We start from the raw sequence: 20,044 nt of genomic DNA on the forward strand, positions 1-20,044 counted from the left end.
ATTTATGTGCCTCTTGCATGTTCATATTGTTTGGGTTTGGTTTTATCTAGTGAAAGATGTAATGCTTCTTTATCTTTTTACTTCATTTGCGAAAGCCCGAACGCCGAAGGCACGGCAAGAATACTATCGATTCCATTTCCAACGCCAACATGGAGACGGACACGAATACGCAATACCCCATCATCGGAAGTCTCTTTTCTCTAGTATGTACCCATTGGATTTGATTTGACTCACTCTCTCCCTTGGACTCTAATTCCAGTTTCTCTGTGTTTCTGCGCGTGGTATGCAAGACCCTTCCAGACCCATGACAGGCTACCCAGTCCACAACGGTTTTCCTCCGCCCCAGCAGGGCGCCGCTTACCCTTAGTCCTTACGCCGCCCCGCCGCAGCAACCCTACCGTCAGCCATCCTCGAGCCCTTTTGCACTCTGCTTCCTCTCCGCCATGATCGTCTCCTTCGTCGTCATCGGTGTGGTTGTTCTCGTGCTCTGGCTCGTCCTCCTCCCCCGCGTTTCGGACTTCAGCGTCGAGTCCCTCGCGCTTTCCAAGTTCTCCGTCGCGTCTAACTCCTCCTCCATCACTGGCACCTGGAACGTACGGTTCGCCATCTACAACCCCAACAAGAAGATGTCCATCTAGTACAACGTCGTCGAGTCCGAGCTATTTTACAAGTCGGACATCATATCTCAGACGCGACTTCTGCCGTTCAAGCAGGGGAAGCGCAACCAGACGGCTGTGGACGCAGCGTTCTTGGTGGCAGATACCTACGTGGGAAGACGGGTCTTCAGTGACATCGACGAGGAGAGGGCACGTGGCTCCGTCAGCTTCAATGTGGAGGTTTAGGCTATGGTTCAGTTCCGGACCGGTGGGTGGAGGGTGAGGAGCCGGTGGCTCAAGGTTTGGTGCCAGGGTCTGGCGGTCGGGCTCTCGTCTAATAACAGCGGGTCAGGGAATTTGGTGGGGGGAGCAAGGGACTGCAGGGTTGGTCTGTGAGTAAATTAGGTGTTTTTGGGTTAATAATCGGGTTAAATAGGCTAGACCCTCCTGCTTTACGAACTTTATTTTTTGCCCTCTCAGTTTTATTTTGTATCAAAATTGGTACCTGTGGTTTGGAAAAAGACGAAAATAGTACCTCCGTCCAATTTTTCGTCAAAAACTAACGTTCAGGCACGTCATCCTACAGGTGTCAGTGTACATGCGCGACACCTGTCCTAGTGGCACACCTCAGCGCTGACGTGGCTATCATTTTTTTTATTTTTATTTTAATGATTTCTTATATATAATAATAATAATAATAATAATAATAATAATAAATAATAATAATAATAATAATAATATAAAAAAATAAAAAATAAAAAATAAAAAAATCTAGGGTGGCTGCCACCCCCATTTTGGTCAAGGGGTGGCTCCTCAAGGTACCATTTTTTATATTTATTCAAATCATAGGAGGCACATCATGAAATTTATAAAATCACAGGAGTATATATGGGATAAAAAAAATTGTGTTTAAGTAACAAACATTTAGTCGTTTTTTGGGTTATATCAATTGGCCACGCATATAATTTTGTGTTTCCAATTATTACACATGACTGAATGTGTTTAGTTTTGTCTTTTTTTTTTTTGAAGGGTTCAATTTTTGTTAACATGTTATTTTAATATACGACAGGCATACATGTTACTTTTTGTTCAAAACAAGCATACCAAATATACCAAATATTATTTGTGTATAAAGTACCATTTCTGGTATTTATTAAAACCAAATGGGGCACATCATGAAATGTATAAAATCACAGGGGTATATATTGGGAAAAAAAAATTGTAGTTTTTAATTTTAAGGTTTTTTCTTTTTTTTTTTAAAAAAATAATAATAAAATTATAGCGGTGGCTCAGCCACCCCTTTGGGCCACATGGGGTGGCCGAATCACCCCCGTGGCCAGCCACCTCCAATGGCCAAAGTGAAAAAAAATAAAAATAAAAAAATAAAATTAGGTTTTGGCCCTTGAGCCACCCCCATTTGGCCTGGGGGTCAAGGGGTGGTCGTGGCCCATGGGGGTGGCCAAGGGCCAAAACCTAATTTTTTTTTTTATTTTTTTTATTTCACTTTGGCCCTTGGAGGTGGCCAGCCACCCACATTTTGGCCAAGGGGTGATTCGGCCACCCCATGTGGCTCAAAGGGGTGGCTGAACCACCGCTATAATTTTTTTATTATTTTTTTTTTAAAAAAAAAACCTTAAAATTAAAAACTACAATTTTTTTTTCTTCAATATATACCCCTGTGATTTTGTACATTTTATGATGTACCCCATGTAATTTTAATAAGTACCAAAAATGGTACTTTAGTTTTGTAATTATATCGTAAATGGTACTCTATACACAAATAATATTTGGTATATTTGGTATGCCTGTTTTGAACCAAAAGTAACATGTATGCCTGTCGTGTATCAAAATAACATGTTGACAAGAATTGAACCCTTCAAAAAAGAAGAAGACAAAACTAAACACAATCAGTCATGTGTAACAATTGGAAACACAAAATTATATGCGTGGCCAATTGATATAACCCAAAAAATAACTAAATGTTTGTTACTTAAACACAATTTTTTTTTTTTTTCTCATATATGCTCATGTGGTTTTATAAATTTCATGATGTGCCCCCTATGGTTTGAATAAGTATAAAAAATGGTACCTTGAGGGTGGCTCAGCCACCCCCTTGGCCAAAATGGGGGTGGCAGCCACCCTAGATTTTATTTTATTTTTTTATATTATTATTATTATATATATAAGAAATCATTAAAATACTAATAAAAAAATGGTAGCCACATCAGCACTGAAGTATGCCGCGGGGATAGGTGTTGCGCATGTACGCCGACACCTATAGGATGACGTGGCTGGACGTTAGTTTTGGAAGGAAAATTAGACGGAGGTACCATTTCCGTCTTTTCCCATACCACAAGTACCAATTTTGATACAAAGCAAAATTGATGGGGCAAAAAATAAAATCCGTAAAGCACATTAACCAAATATGTATTTAACCCTTAATAATCTCATATGCAAAAGAGGATTTATTTGAAATATGAGGAATTAGTTAACTGTACATTGGAATTAGTTTCTTTTCGTTGTCTTTTTTGAATGATAGTTGGTTTGATTAATGGCTGTACGCCAGCCTGTACAGTACAGTATTCTGCAATTGTGTTTTGTGTTGGTAAATGCCAGAATTGCGCTGTGGAGTTACATTCTATAGGTTTTGGTATTTATAGAAACCCCAACCCTGCCCGCCACACCTCGTGCCGCTTTTGCCGCAAATTCCTTTGGGCCACGGTTGTCTCGTTCGTTGTCATTGGCCTCATTGCTCTCGTTCTCCATCTCGTCTTCCGCCCCCGCCCCCAGAGTTCCGCGTGGAGTCCCTCACACTCTCCAACTTCTCCTTGGCGTCCACCTCCTCCCTCACCGGCACCTGTCACCAGTGACAGAGGAAGGGGGGGCCGGTAGGGGCCATGGCCCCCCCCAATTTCTTGAAGAAAAAAAAATTTACTTTCTTATTTGAGACTTGTGTTTTAATCTACCTAGCAAAATAAAAGAAAAACGACATTGGGCCGCAAAGACAAAGCTGAAGAAGAAGAAGAAAGCAGGAGGTGGAGTGCCCACAGCTGATGGACTTGCTTGGTCTAACGCCCTTTGAATACAGTGCTTTCCTCTTTGCGGACAAGCCTGAATTTCATTCTTTACTTGAAACAGATAAAAATAGGGTGTACTCAGTGGTTCTATCTCTGATTGAACCCCCACAAGTAGAATTGGAACTTCGATTTTGGCTCCTGGCATCCTGCGTTAGGATAAGAAGTGATGAAGGAAACTGAAGCTAGAAGCTTAGAACCTAGAAGCTTAGAACCTAGAAACTGCATCAAGCTAGAACAACGTAGAAGCTCTATGCGTAAGGAAGAGATTAGGGGTGTAAACGAGCCGATCCTGAGCGAGTATTGGCTGTTCGGGATCGGCTCGTTTATATAACAGTGAAGCTCGAGCTCGAGCTCGAGCTCGAGACGAGCCTAAAATTCGTGTGCGAGATCGGCTCGCCTAGGAAAAATTGCTGACCGAGCTCGAGCTCGAGCTCGTTCATTTTGGTCGATCTCGAGCTCGAGTACTCGGCTCGAGCTCGGCCCGAGTGAAAAAAATTTTAAACAAATACAAACACCAAATTGTACAAAGGAGTAGATCGTAAACCCTAGAACCAACCAACAAATCCAATATACGAAATCCAGAAAAGTAGAGGACAATAAAATAGAACAAAAACCTGAGTCGTGCGACGACCTCCTGGGCGCGCTGGTTGGCGAGCGTCAAGTCGTCTACAACGGACACGACATTGTTGTAGGATGGAAATGATGGAGCTGCAAGTTGTCTTGAGTGGGTTGGAGAAGATTTTGAAAGGTTATGAACTTGTGATTCTGACTTTTTTTTTTTGGGGGGGGGGGGGGGGGGGGGGGGAACGCATTAGTCGGGTGGAAAAAATGGAGGGTGTCCGACTGGGTGGGTTTTTTTTTTTTTTTTTAAGAAAAAAAAAATTGCTTGAGAACAGGTCGACGTTGTGGTTTCAAAATAAATTAAATAATAAAATTTCAAAAATTTAACTTTTCATTTGAACTTACAAAAAAAAACTTTTCCTTTGAAAAATTATTCCCTATGGTCGTATGCAGATAAAATCAAAGCCACTTATGATCCTAACCGTTGCTTATTATGATCAATTTCAAGATAGAAAATAAAGTCGTTGGATTTTATTTAATGGGAGTGAACACATGATTATTGTAACACCATATAATTTCTCAGAGTAGATAGTAGATTACAACTGTATCTCATTATCTCAAAATTAATGGTTGCGATTTACTATTGAACGATCGGACGACCCAGAAAAATCATGAAGGGTGTCCGTGTCTTGGCAACTGGAGCGTGTCAACACGAGTCCCGAGCCACTCATGCGTCGCCAGGCTTCAGATGTCAGCGTCTTATGAGCGACTAAGATTCATGCTAGATTCAACTTGAACGATCGGACGATCCAGAAATCCCCTACATGCATCAGCGTCAACGTCTTATTCTGTTTCCATGTATCGAAAACTGGAACGTCAGGTGTCAGACGTCAGCATCAGCGTCAGGCGAATCAGTATTTATTTATTTTTTTTTTGAAGGGGCCGAATCAGTATTATTACCTAGGGCCGCACAACAAGCTTTTTTGGTGAAAAATCCCCTACATGGGGGCTTACATTGAACATAATATCTACAGCACTCGATACAATGTAGCCGAATCAGATGATCAGATCTTGATTCAATATTTTATGATTAAATTGAAGTCGTTGGATCAGATGAAGGATTGTGTGTGAGAAACACCGTATAAATTCTTTGTGTAAACGTGTGTTATCGCTGTAACCAACCATGAAAAGTGAACGGCTGTGATTAAATATACAACAATCACACGGTTGAGATCTTCCCTAATAAAATTGTAAAAAAATTATAAAAAAATTTAAATTAACAATATTAAAATTTAAAACTCATAAAAACACACCGTTTCAACTATTAAAAATTTTAAATTTTAAATTTAAAAATAAATAAATTAAAAATTGTTTTAAAAATTAAAATAAATTTGCACACGAATTGTACACATAATGCATTTTAATTTTGGGTGTGTTTTTTATTTTTTAGTTTTAAGAAAAAAAAAAAACAAAAAAACAAAGGCATTGCCATTTTCACAATGACATTGTGTAATTTGTGTGTACAATATGTTTGCAAATAACATAATTGTTTAATATTAATAGCTTAATTTGTAATTATATAAACTCATACTTATAATAATGTGCTTATGTGAACTCAAATTTATAGCTTATTTTCTAATTATATATTTATGAATTATGATACAACAAATTATAATTTAAATACCTAATCATAATCTACATACTTAAATACTAAATCTATATACTTACATACTTACATACTTAATGTAAATCTAATGATCGATCATTTGATCCTGAGTAGTGCTATAAGGCACACTATCATCTCACTATAGGTAGGCTTTTATGCCCACGTGGCACATGTTTTTTTTTAAAAAAAAAAAAAATTATAAAACCTTCTCAAACACTTTCATCTCACCACAACTTATGCCACGTGAGCACAAAAGTCTGCCTATAGTGAGATGATAGTACCTTATAGCACTATTCTTTGATCCTAGATCATATCCTCTAACGATTTCTGAGTATCTAATAATAACAAATTGTAACAATAGTCAATTATTATATAATTATATGATCATATATATATAATGATAATATTTTTCCTTTATCCAATTATAATACTTGGATCATATGATCTTTATATGTCACAATGTTAAATCATGTGATAATGTGAACTAAATTATAATGATAATATGTATAATCATACAATTATTTGATCTAAATTCTAAAGATACTACTTCAAATTTTTTAGTTAATTAACACATTGGTCATTCTAATCGTAATCACTTAATTTTAGATTATATGAATCACATTGTCATTGTGTGTCAATAATATGATTAAGTTTCAAAATTGTCATTATATCATATGATCAATGTGAATTCATACTTACGTATGTAATCTATATACCTAATCATTGTATCTAAGTATCTAAATACTTAATCATTATATTTGTATACTTATATCACATTATGTGCTATAATTTATACTAATAGTTTGTATATATATGATTATGAATTATACATCATATCATATCACTTGATTTATATGATTATAAATTACCCATGATAACATTGATAAGTATAATCATTATAAGTCATAATTATCATAATTCCTAACTATCTACTAATAATAATAATATTATATAAATCATATGATCATACGATTTAAGCATTAACGTGTGATCATATGATCAAACAATTCATATGATCTTAAATCTTGGATCACGTAATGACGGTGATGTAATAATTTATAAGTATCTAATAATAATACTTATAATATTGGAATTTGGATATAGTGAATCAGTGATTACATGTCATATGCCACTGTGTTATATTATCATATGATCATATAGTCCTATTATATTACATGAATAACATAATTTGAATCATATGATTAAGTGTTTTAATTGTCATTATATCATATGATTAAGTGATTAAAAATTAAATATTGATATTATTCACTTTTACTATTTTATATACATATTGATATAACCAAACAATTACAACCAATTAATATTTACGAACCATTTTTATTTGTTACTTAATTTATGCTTATATATAGTATATTGTTAAACAATATACTATATTATAAAAATAAAGTATATATTAATTTTTTAATATATAACTTATTTTTAATATATATATATATATATATATATATATATACGAGTCGAGCCTTAATAAACGAGTCGATCCTTATACGAGCGGGTTCACGAGCTTTAGTCGAGTCGAGTCGAGTTTATACGAGTTTGCATCGTTTAATAATCGAGTTTAATTTTCGTGTTCACGAGTAGCTCATTTAATAATCGATTCGAGCACGAGTCGAGTTTATTCGAGCCGATCTCGAGTAAGCTCACGAGTAGCTCAGCTCGTTTACACCCCTAGAAGAGATGAACCTAGAAGCTGCAACCGCGTCAGGACGGATAAGGCTACGTGGCATCCGGATATTGATTTCTCAAGTATTGCGTATCAGCTGGACTGCTGGAGGCAACTTGAGTCTTCATGCATTTTGTTTAATATATAGATTGTGTCGTTTTAAGTGGACAATTTATCTTTTCAAAAAAAAAAAAAAAAAAAAAAAAAGTGGACAATTTCTAACGTAAGTGATATTGTAATTTGAATATTATGGTTATTAAATATTGAGAATATTGTTTATTATAGATTATAAGTTTAAACAATTAATTGAATAATTTGACAAGCGAAAGTTATTATATTCTATTGTTCTTTATGTGAGTTTATTAATTGTTAACTTACAAATATTTTTTTGTCATGAATATTGTCAAAACTAAGCTTCGCAATAAAATTGAAGATGAGTTTTTGACGGATTGTCTAATGGTGTACATCGAAAGAGAAGTTGCTGCAACAATTAGCATAGATTCAATCATAAATATTTTCGGAATCCAAAAAAACGACAGGTTCCTTTTTAATATATGTTTTGGCTGAAATTTGATGTATTATGAAACACTTATTTTGTATATTTTCTTTTGTTTAATTTTTAATTTTTTTGTCAAAACTAAATTGATGCTAATTTCGTTTTTATATATTTATTTCATCTTCAATCCTAATGTATTTCTTATTCATGCTCTAACCCATATCCCTATTTTAATATATTTATAATTCTTGCCTGGGTGGCTTGGCCTGCCTACTCAACCCTTCAAATTCTAAGGGTTGTTTCAGATTCGCTCCCAGACTTCCTCGCCTCTGCTGTCAGCATGTCATTGCAATTTGCAGCCAAGAGGGCTGGGGAGGTTTGATAAATTCAAAGTCCTTTTTTTTTTTTTTTTTGGTTCTTTTTTAATATGCATTTTCATTTTCCTAATCATTTAGTCTATTAAGAAGAAGAATTGTGTGGACAGGTTCCTTATTAAATTTGTTACATAGGCTTAGAAGTGTGTTAAATCAATGTTTGCTATTCCATTTTCTTCCTCGCGCAGGAGATGATCTAGAGGAAGTGGGTTTTTGTATGCCTATATAGAACGGTCGTAAGGAAAATATCAAGAGAATTTTTTTAAAATTTATTTATTTAGATTAAAGTCGTTTGTACGGTAAAACCATACTAAATTACTTACAACATTTAGTCCTCAACGACACTATTTGGCATCGTTTGAACAGTAAACATCATGAATGCAAAATTCTCGATCCCATTTTTAACGACGTGTAGCAAACGTCACTAACTAAACGTCATCATACGGTTAGTAACGTTTTTTTAAGCATTAAACATCACTAAAAAAAAAAAAAAAAAGTGTCATTACGATGTCACGTGGTTTTAAAATTATTATCGGATAACAAATCAATAATAATCATATCAAATTTAATGGTGATTTTAAAAATTATTTGACATTTAAAAAGATACAAAAAAAAAAAAAAAAAAAAAAAAAAAAACTCTAGTCCTCCTTATAGAATTAGTCAGAATATCAACTCTGTATTATGATCCTCTTAATCCCTGTTATGCTTTTACAAATGTTGTCTATATTGCTGTATAGTAGTGAGTAATGATTCACTACCACCTAAATATACAACTTTTCACCACCTTGTCTATGTGGCAAGGTGGTCCTTTAAGGTGGGGAGTAATAATTCACTACCACCTAAATATACAACTTTCCACCACCTTGTCTATGTGGCAAGGTGGTCCCCCACTTTAATTTATTTTTAAAAAATAAAAAAACTCAAAAAGTAGTGGGGGACCACCTTGCCTATGTGAAAAGTTATATATTTAGGTGACATTGAATCATTATTCTAAGGTGGGGGACCACCTTACTACATAGACAAGGTGGTAAAAAGTTGTATATTTGGATGGTATTGAATCATTACTCATAGTAGTATACTAGTATCACCTTGACAATCCTTAGGTTGTTGTTTTGTGAAAATGGAGAGAATAATTACTTAGGGGGCGTCTTAAAATTAAACTGTGTTTCTTTTTACTTTTTTTTTTACTTTTTTTTTTTCATATCAACTCATATATATATATATATATATATATATATATATATATATATATATATATATATATGGTGAAATTCCAAAACGTTGCTACTAGTTAAAGAAGATAGATATGTCATATTTACCATTAAATTTCAGATGATCATTAATGAATTTTGATCAAATAATAATTTTAAAAGTCACATAACATTTTTTTTTTTGACATGTCCACTTAAGAAGGGGGGTGGAGAAATTCGAACTAGTGACCTCCGCTTCATGAAGCGTGGTCTCCAACCGGTTGAACTACCCATTGGGGACAAAGCCACATAACATTTGAGATGACACAAGAAAGATTCTAGTCATTCTTATAGAATTACTTCATATTTACTACCATCCAAGGCATGTGTATTAACTTCCATATCTCTTTAAATTTCTAATTGTGTAAGCCGCGGGTATGTATTGAAGAATGATCCTCTCTATTTTACTTGGACGGGAGATGAGTCACTTTATAATCAAGATTTGAGTTTGTTTTACTTAACCGTATATGTGGTGTCATGTAATGAATATATTGTCACGTCATTTAAAAATAATAAATGATGTGGCATTATATACAAAATCTATAGGAGATTTCTCATAGTTTTTTCAATGATCTAAATTTAATTCCATAATTTATCTCTTTCTCATAAAAAAACTTGAAATTAAAAATGAACCGTTGAAAAGACTGAAAAAGATCTATTATAATTTTTTTAAGCCTCTAAGCCAAATTTAGTGATTGTTGTATCGTATTATGGGAAATGATAATACGTATTCTTTTGTCCATCTTTCTTGACGTAACATTTTTAATCCATCATTGATTTTTTATTTGATGGTAAAGTCGACATAGCCCCCTCCAAACTTTCAATTTGGACAATATCCCTCTAAACTACTAAAAATTGTCAATGTTCACCCCAATGACAAAAATACCTTTAATAAAATAAAAAATACTTAAAATTAAAAAAAGAAAGAAACAAAAACTAAAAAATAAAATAAAAAAAAGAAATACATAAAAATCAAGGGTGGCCAAATTTTAAAATTAAAGTAAACTCATATTTTTTTTTATTTTTTTTTCAAATAAAAATTTTGGGTTTTTTTTTTAATATATATATATATTTTATTCTTTTTTCAAATTTATAGGAGTATTTTTGTTTTATTGAAAAAAAATTTCGAAGGTCATTTTTGGAGGACATTGGCAATTTTTTTATAGTTTGAGAGTAACGTTTTAATTAAAAGTTTGAGGGACATTATTAATTATGTGGTAATTTGAGCCTTGAGGGGAGTTTTTAAACTTTTTCCTTTATTTTTTATTTTTTAATTAAAAGAACGAAAAAGAATAAGAGAATATCAAATAACACATCTTTTGTATTATTTTATTTGCACATAAGTAAGCTGTTAGTAGACTATTATATACCACGAAAAAGCAATAATAATTTCACTACCAAAGAGAGGAAGCCCGAAGAAACAGCAAGAATATATTATCGATTCCAATTCCAACACCAACGCCAAGACCGACACGAATACGCGATGAGTACCCCATCACTGGAAGTCTCTTTTCTCTGGTACCCATTTGGTTTGATTTGACTCACTCTCTCCCTTGGACTCTAATTCCAGTTTCTCTCTGTTTCTGCGCGTGCTATGCAAGACCCTTCCAGACCCATGACGGGCTACCCAGTCCACAACGGTTATCCTCCGCCCCAGCAGGGCGCCGCTTACCCTTACGCTGTCCCGGCGCAGCCGCCGCAGCAACCCTACCCGTACCCCTACCGTCAGTCGTCCTCGAGCCCTTTTGCGCGCCGCTTCCTCTCCGCCATGATCGTCTCCTTCGTCGTCATCGGCGTGGTTGTTCTCGTGCTCTGGCTCGTCCTCCGCCCCCGCCTTCCGGACTTCAGCGTCGAGTCCGTCTCGCTCTCCAAGTTCTCCGTTGCGTCCAACTCCTCCTCCATCACCGGCACCTGGAACGTTCGGTTCGCCGTCTACAACCCCAACAAGAAGATGTCCATCTCGTACGACGTCGTCGATTCCGGGCTACTCTACAAGTCGGAGACCATATCCCTGACGCGACTCCCGCCGTTCAAGCAGGGGAAGCGGAACCAGACGGTTGTGGACGCGGCGTTCTCGGCGGCAGATACCTACGTGGGAACACGGGTCGTCAGTGACATCGTCGGGGAGAGGACACGTGGCTCAGTCAGCTTCAATGTGGAGGTTCAGGCTAGGGTTCAGTTCCGGACCGGTGGGTGGAGGGTGAGGAGCCGGTGGCTCAGGGTCTGGTGCCAGGGTCTGGCGGTCGGGCTCTCGTCCAATAGCAGCGGGTCGGGGAATCTGGTGGGGGGAGCAAGGGACTGCAGGGTTGGTTTGTGAGTAAATTAGGTGTTTTTGGGTTAATAATCCCATATGCAAAATAGAAGATTTGTTTGAATATGAGCAATTAGTGTTAATTTAACTGTACATTGGAATTAGTTTCTTTTCGTTTCTTTTTTGAATGATTAGTTGGTTTGATTAATGGCTGTACAGTACAGTTTTCTGCAATTGTGTTTTGTGTTGGTTAATGCCAGAATTGCGCTGTGGAGTTACATTCTATAGGTTTTGGTGTTTCTTATCTTTCAAGTTATGTTTATTTTTTATTTTTTGGAAAAATGCTGTTTTTGTTATGCGTTTGAATTTTGTGGGAATTGATTTATTTTAAAAGGTTTAAGGGAGTAAAAAAGGAGAGTATCGAGGGATCATAGGAATGAACAAAAGAAATTCTTGCTATGCCATTGGCTTCTTGCTACAAGAAGTCCTTTGCTAATCAATCATTTGTTGTTTTTTTGAATATAATTTGTATATATCCATAATTCTTGCTTTTTATACTGGTGTGTCCATTGATCATGCTGTTTGATCTATACGTATATGTCATGTCCAACAATTGGAGGCATTAGTTGTTCTAGACTTGTTTTGAGCACAAAATCTTGATGTGTTTTCGTCGAACTAGACTTGCCTGAGAAATGAGACCTGTTTATGATAGTTAAGGTTGTTCTTTGTTTGTTTTGACCCTTTAGGTCCAACATACATGTGGATGATTATCATTGGGAAGCATTTTTCTTAATTGGTTGTCGTTTTAAACTCATGTGAAAATTTGTTATCTCCCACTCTCATCAATAATCATAGGATTGAGGATGGTGGTTGATGATTGGATACCTAAAGTAGTTTGATTGGTATAATTTTTTAAGAACAGGGATATCAACTCTGTAGTATCATCGTCTTAATCCCTGTTATGCTCTTACAAGTGTTATCTATGTTGCTGTAATATCACCTTGACAATCCTAAGGTTGTTGCTTTGCCTAATGCAAAATAGATGAAGTTATGGGAGAGTCCCATTCAACTAAGGCCCTTATGGATCATTTAGCTCATCCAAGGTACTTGTATAGGACCCAATTTAGCTGCATATAGGTCTAATCAGGCACCGTTATGGTTTTAGTCTTTCATCTATTAGATCAGATCATTGTTGTATTGTATCATTTGCTCATTAGCGGCGGTCTGGCGGATTGATTTGTATTATTTAATGTTTAGGCGTATAACCTATTTTTATAAACATTCCGGCTTCTGTTTGGCTTGTATTTTGTTCTCAATCATTCAACTCTGGTTAGGTTCTTCTAGTTGAATCTTAACAAAGGATTCTATTGATTCTATACTCTACCATGTCATTGTTGGACAGTTCTGATACTTGCAAGAAATATTTTCAACTTTCCTTGACCATATCCTTTAATTTAGAAAGGTGTTTAGGGGCAATAGATGGTGAGTAAAACCTATGGCGCGAAAATGGAGTTGTTTGAAGCAATGGCATTGTTTCCCTTGCCTGTGGGTGGATATGGCCACCCTGGTGCGGCATGTGGATTTGATTGAGTTCTTCTAGGGAAGTTATCATGGGCCTTGGCCCTTGGGCACTTGGGGAATTTGGATTATATAGTGCTTTGAAAACTTTATACAGTGTAATTAAGGTGCGGATTTGGCTTAAGTGTTGTAGTTTTTTCAATAAATTAAATCTGGACCATTGAAAAAACTACAGCACATGTTTTAGTTTTTTGTTTTTTTTTACAGCCTGTAAGGTGTTGCACATGGAGAGGGGGAGTCTACATAGAGTTTGGATGTGTATGATCTGTATAGAGTCAGAGTCTTCTTCACTCTAAGGGCACCCTGACCTAATGTTTTGAATTCAGACCTCAAATCCTCTCTTCTTCCTCCTCTCCACTTGAAAAATTATCCCATTGCTCTTCAAGTCATTCTCCCTACTCTGAACCACTGTTTCTAACCCCAATCTGACCATACTGTTTCAAGTTTACTTTCAAGGCTATTAATATGTTATCCAAACCAAAACTAGATGTTCCTTGAAAGTTAATAACTACTCCACCAAGTCTTCACCTTCTCAATGAAGCCTTCTGCCCCAAGCCACCTATTTTCAAAACGAAATAGGTACTTCCCTTGCCTTAGATTCCCACAGTCAAACATAATAATTTTTTTTCTGTTTCTTTTTTGAAAAAAATGTGACTGTTTTGTATGCAGCATCTAAATCTTCTTCATGTTGCATCTGAGTAGATCAGTCTATATGATAAGAGTCATGGAACTGTTCCCTGATCTCTTCATTTTTTTTTTTGTAAGGCTGATCTCTACAAATTGTGCTCAGTTACCATGACATGAAAATAAGTAATAATCCAACTGATCATTGATGTTTTAATTTGTGAAATTTTGATAAAAGTGGACAAGTTGAGGTTGCTCTTTCAATTACGCCCTTGTGTTGTTTGTTAGTGTCCTATTAGCCGTTTTGCGTGTCTGATGAAAATTTGTTGTTTGAAGGGTTATCTTTATATACTGTCAATGGCCGTAGCTCTTTCCATATTGGGAGAGGTGGTTTGTTTTTCTTAGATCCAGATCGGGTGCAATGAAACAGCTCATTGCATGTACAATAGGCAACCTCACGTGAAAGGGCACTCATGCTCCAACCTGGTCGAGCAGCCTGAGTAGCACCTAACCAAGCAAGGTGGGGCCCGAGTAATACCCTTTCACATAGGCTTGGCAATTCGAGTTAATGGGTCGGGTTCGTGTCAACCCGGCTGACCCGTTTACACAATTGGGTTCGACACGAACCTGACCCGCTTATTAATCGGGTCAAACACTATAACCCGATCACGACCCGGTTGTGAACCGGGTTACATGACATGAACCCAATGAACTCGGTAACGCATGCCTAATGCCCACCCCACAGCCCACAGGACACGACGTCGACGAGGTAGAGCAGCCGAGCAGGGCAAGAGAGCCTAGGCCTCCGGATCCGACGACTAGAACCAAGGACTTTAGCCTTTAGGAAGTTCGACTGGGCTTGGACCCCGAAAGATCCGTTGGGGACGACGCTGATGGAGATCGAAGGGAAAGAGCCAGTGAGGAGGACGCCGTTTTGGAGGGTTGCGTGGTGGAGCTCGACTTTGAGAGCTAAACTTCGGCTTTTGCGGCTCTAAGAGCCTGGGCCCCTGGACCTCGTGGAGGATCCGTGATGTGATGCGTGACGGTGAACAACGTGATGTGGCTAAGGTTTTAGACTTTCGGTCCTTTTGGACCCGACTTAAAAAAAAATCGTGTAATCATGTCTGGCGGGCCAACCCGAGGGTTGACTCGCCAGACACGATTATAAACCCGATAATGTCAAACTCAAACCCTGAATTTTTGTGTCGTGTTCGTGTTGAGTTTGCGGGTTGTGTCAAAAATTGCCAACCCTACTTTCACATGAGGCTACCTATATGCAATGAGCAACTTCATTGTATCCGATTCCCATCCATTTTTCTCTACCATATCATGTTTAAAGATTAGGTAAAGCCAGTTTTACTAATTTTTTTCCGCCGAAAGCCCTCTGAAATCACAGAGGTTGTATTGACCAAGCATCATGACTTGAGTAATTTTTGGGTCAGGAACTCTGGAACTGTACTACAGGAGCATGGCGTTTCCAATGTAATCAAGTTCTTAATACAAGAATGTCCCCTTAACTCTGCTTTTGGTTCCAATGGGTGATCTGTTTAACAGAGGCAAACCAGAAGCAAATATAACCAATTTAGACTAGTTATGTATATCCAGGTGCAGTGTGTTTTTTTATCCAGGGCATAATCACTAGCTTGGAGATAATTGAGAATTAGACGTTTTTAATCCAATTTAAGATATGAAATTTTAGTCCTCTCTCTCATGGTGGTCTACCTCTTGATCTTCCATTGATAAGGGGCTTCGAATTTTTGAAGATGTGATGGAGTAATGTATATAGTCTGCTTTATGGTTGAAGATGCATAGATAGCACGATAAGAACAACCTTGCTGCTGCTTGATTCTTACGTTTGTTCTTATCTTGTTCCTGTTATTCTCCCACATTTTCTCTTTTATCATAACTATACCAAACCAAGCACAAAACTCACTACTTTTTTTTAAAAGACTACTGGTCGGCTAAGTCAGCCTTATGGTGCTTAAATTGGCGGACCATATGGTGCTTAAACAGACGCAGTTCTAAAAGAAAAGTCATAAAACTAGCGTTATTAAAAATAATCACAAACTCGCTCGAACATGAATGTCATGCAAGTATCGAATGAAAATTCTAATTCCGTAATTAATAGCGATCTTGCTCGAGCGAAAGTTTTGCCGCAATCTTGCTCGAGCAAAAGTCGAGTTAGATTTATGCACTGGATTTGGTTTTTAAGCCTCTAGAATAGTAGAATTCAATCATATATACATGCATTTGTTGAAGCCTTTTGGGAAAAAGTTGAGCCCAAATTTAGTATAACTGTTTTCGAAGAGCAAGTAAAATTAAGCATAAATTGTCTCCGAAAATGAAAAAAGCATTAAAACTATTGCTTTGGAATTTCTCATGCTTTTTACTCCTCACCATACAAGAAAAGATGCCATGTGCTCATATTTTTTTTTTTTCCCATCATGTCCGTTGGGAATTGGGCCGGTCAGATTGGCCCACTTTTTAAAACAAGCTTAATACGACTTCCAAAGGTTACCAAGGCCCACAATCTATGCCCAAAACACCAAGGCTGCATTTGAGATTGTGATTTTGTAGACAAAAAGTGCAATTTTAAACCAAATTTTAGAAAATGAATCGTTTGTGAATTACGTTTTTAAAAAATTTCGATTTGAAAACGGAGAAAACTGCCTTTTCAAATACAATAGGGTATTTTTTTTAAAACGCAGAATTTTAGAGGCCAAACTGCAATTTTACCAAACGCTTAACTGTGTTTAAAAAAAGAGAGCATATTTTAAAATCGCAAACTTTAAAATCGTGATTTTTAAATCATATTTTTTGAAATCGTAAAACTAAAAAACTTTAAATTAACCGGAAAGGATCCTTTTCTTAACTTGGGTATATTTCCCTCTATTCAAGAAATCTGGATAAGCTTCCAAAAAGCCTACTTTCACTGAGAAAGATCCTTAAGGCCACAAAATTTAAAGATAAAGATAAAATCCCAAAGATATGCCTCTATCCATGACATCTCGAGATTGCACTTATTTCAAAGATATTGGAATCAGATCAACTACAAGTACCAACTCTCCCACAAAAGGAGGGGTCCGATCGATGCAGGTAAAAAGGATGATATCATGATACCATCTATCATATAAAATATACTTATATAGTCATCTTTCTGAAATATAAATAATGTAATGACTTAAGCATCATAGATCCATTATTTGATCGGGTGTTCATCGGTTCGAAAACTGTACTAACAATATCCATCTTGCTTAAGAGTAATGATATATGGGGACGTCTTACCGTCTCCCAGCAGCCTCTTTATATTAAAAAAATGTGTTTTAATGTAACAATGTCTTTTGATGTGACGGGGACGGTAAGACATCCCATGTATCATTACTCCTTGCTTAATTAACTTCTTCCTATATATTTTTATTTTTTTCTGAGCAACTTCTTCCTAGCTATTTCAGTTTATCCATTTTATTTCTCATCAATCAAATGGATAATGATGACGCATAGGGCAGGACAACTGATTCGATACAGAAGGGTTCTTGAAGTTACCAATGTGTGGGTCTATGTGTCAAGAAGAACATATGTTAGGTTCCTTTCAATGTCAAAGAAGGCAGAACTACCCTCAGGCAGTTTCTGAATTGCTTTAAATAGATCACAAATTATATTCGGTATAAGTTGGATCGGATCTCAATAAGATGATGTTTGAATAGCAGTTAATGCGATAGAGTTTTTATACAGTTTACTTATCTAAATAGAAAGACGGACTATCCAAGATAGTATGGACAGATAGGCCTTATAAAAACTCTCTCATATTTACTATCTGAATTACTTATAGTCAATATCAATTGGATCTGGATCCCCAATAAGCAAATGTGAGAGAACTTCTATATATCTCACTTACCCGAACATGAGAAAATAGATGGTTCAAAACCTGTTCGGATAGATAAACTTTAATTATAAAAACTATCTTGTATTTAATGGGAATTGTACTTACAAGTTCCATTACCAAAGCCCTAAAAGAAAATCTTATTCATTAGCCTCAACCACTACCATTTGAAAGTTTGTGTTAGAGATGATCACATTGTAATAATGTCCACTTCATTCACACTATAATATCTAATGAGAAACACATTTTTATAGGAAGTTTTATGTATATATATTGACACAATTCTTTCAAGGGCCGCATCTTTTTGAAAAGATGCAAGTCTTAAAAGAGTTGGATTGCATAGGTTGGAAAAGGGCACCACTATAACTATAAAAGAATGAAGTGACCTACAGTTTCATTCATTCTTAGCCCTTAACACAAATTTATGGGAAACTTTATTTAACCCTTAAGAACTTTCATCACTTTTACAGTACTCTTAAAGTTTAAAAATTCTAAATTTAGTATATTTTAATTTTAATTTTTTGCAATCTGACCTATCTGTTATGATTTTCTGTTAAATTCTAACGGATCGGAGAATGTGAAAGTATAGACACCCTAACGAGAATTATCACCATTTTTGTTTAGGATCCTTCACCATTGATTTTTCACTCAATTTTCATGCAAGGTGATGTCTCTAAAAGAACAAATAATTGTGGTTTGTTCTTTTGAGATTTGGATTCAAAGGATTCTTTTCCTTCTTTTCGCCATTTCCTCTTCCCCCTTTTCGTTTGAGGTTCTCTGCCTTTAGAATCTCCCAACCAATGAATTGACAACCTTTTTCTATTTTCCTTTATTCTCTACTTTTTGTTTGTTGTCTTCTTTCTCTTGATTTGTATTGTTTTTCGAAGTAGAAAATAACTAATTCAAAAATTAATTCAAAAAATGCATGTGATGAAGCTTGAAAAAAGATCATATTATTATTACACATGTTTCTTTGCTAACAAGCTATCCTCACTCTTGGGTAAGATCATTTCTTCAAACACACTCAAACTCTCCCATCCATAGATGCTAGGGCAGCTCAGAATCCCTTGAGTGGAGTCTAACGGGAAGAATAAAGACACTATTATATATATATATATATAAAGACAAAATAATTTAATATTTGAAAAATAATAAAATACATAGGAAATATTGTGGCCCCTAATTTGATCTAACTTACTATAACAACCTTTAATTTTTAGAATATGTATCGAAAATATCTGTAATATTAGTAATTGTTGTTATTCGAATAGTGATGCATGTAAGATATATAGGAAACATGCATTAAAATTGAGATATTTTTGAAAATTTAATAAGAAAATTGAAATAATCGATAATTAAGAAATTGAATTAGAATCTTAAGAATTAAGATTATATTTTGACAAAAAAAAAAGAAAAGAAAAAGAAAAAGAAAGAAAGAAATGAAAAGAGAACCTAGCTAGCTTGCCTTTTGCCTTTTAAGTTTTACAAATTAAAGCCATTGGTGTGATATATCCTTAGCTTGTGTAACTTAAGAAAGCCTTGTTCTCTTTTTTCGAAAAGAACCACGAACATGATTGATAAAGAAGAAAAGTAGACGGAAAAGAGATGGATGGAAACAGAATCCTGAATCCAGAATGCATGTAGTGGAGGTGGGGACATGCAGCACAACCATACATATACTCAAATATAGAAGATTAATTTGGATGAATTGGAGCTATTTTTTTTTTTTTCTAACAAAAAAAGGCAAGCGGGGAAAACTAATTGTAGCTATTCTAGACAGTGAGAACTGCATGCGCTCCCTCAGTCTAATTAAGCCATAGCTTGACTTAGCATATCAAGACATCAGTAGGATCTAAGACGGCTAATACTAATAGGCGACTCTCACCTTAGTATATGTCCAACCACTTTGAAAATTTTCTTGAAACCACTGAACCATCGACACCACTAACAGTGAATTGGAGCAGCTAATTTAATTAATTTGCTCATAGATATAACAATTGTAATAAT

At 35.8% G+C, this 20,044-nt stretch overlaps 1 protein-coding gene and 1 pseudogene across 1 annotated transcript; both read left to right on the plus strand.

The window, feature by feature from the left end:
- The first annotated feature begins 213 nt into the window (after positions 1–213).
- Positions 214–1,015, plus strand: LOC133877178 (uncharacterized protein At1g08160-like; annotated as a pseudogene).
- A 10,075-nt stretch (positions 1,016–11,090) lies between these two features.
- On the plus strand, positions 11,091–12,255 carry LOC133877824 (uncharacterized protein At1g08160-like). Its single transcript, XM_062316248.1, has one exon. The coding sequence runs from the start codon at positions 11,299–11,301 to the stop codon at positions 12,019–12,021; it is 723 nt and encodes a 240-aa protein (XP_062172232.1). The 5' UTR covers positions 11,091–11,298; the 3' UTR covers positions 12,022–12,255.
- The last annotated feature ends 7,789 nt before the right edge of the window (positions 12,256–20,044 follow it).

Source organism: Alnus glutinosa, chromosome 9, assembly GCF_958979055.1.
Source record: "Alnus glutinosa chromosome 9, dhAlnGlut1.1, whole genome shotgun sequence".
In the NCBI taxonomy this organism is placed as follows: Eukaryota; Viridiplantae; Streptophyta; class Magnoliopsida; order Fagales; family Betulaceae; genus Alnus; species Alnus glutinosa.

Bases quoted from the DNA above. Each gene is read 5' to 3' on its own strand.
- LOC133877824 (XM_062316248.1), top strand. From the start codon at position 11,299: ATGCAAGACCCTTCCAGACCCATGACGGGCTACCCAGTCCACAACGGT.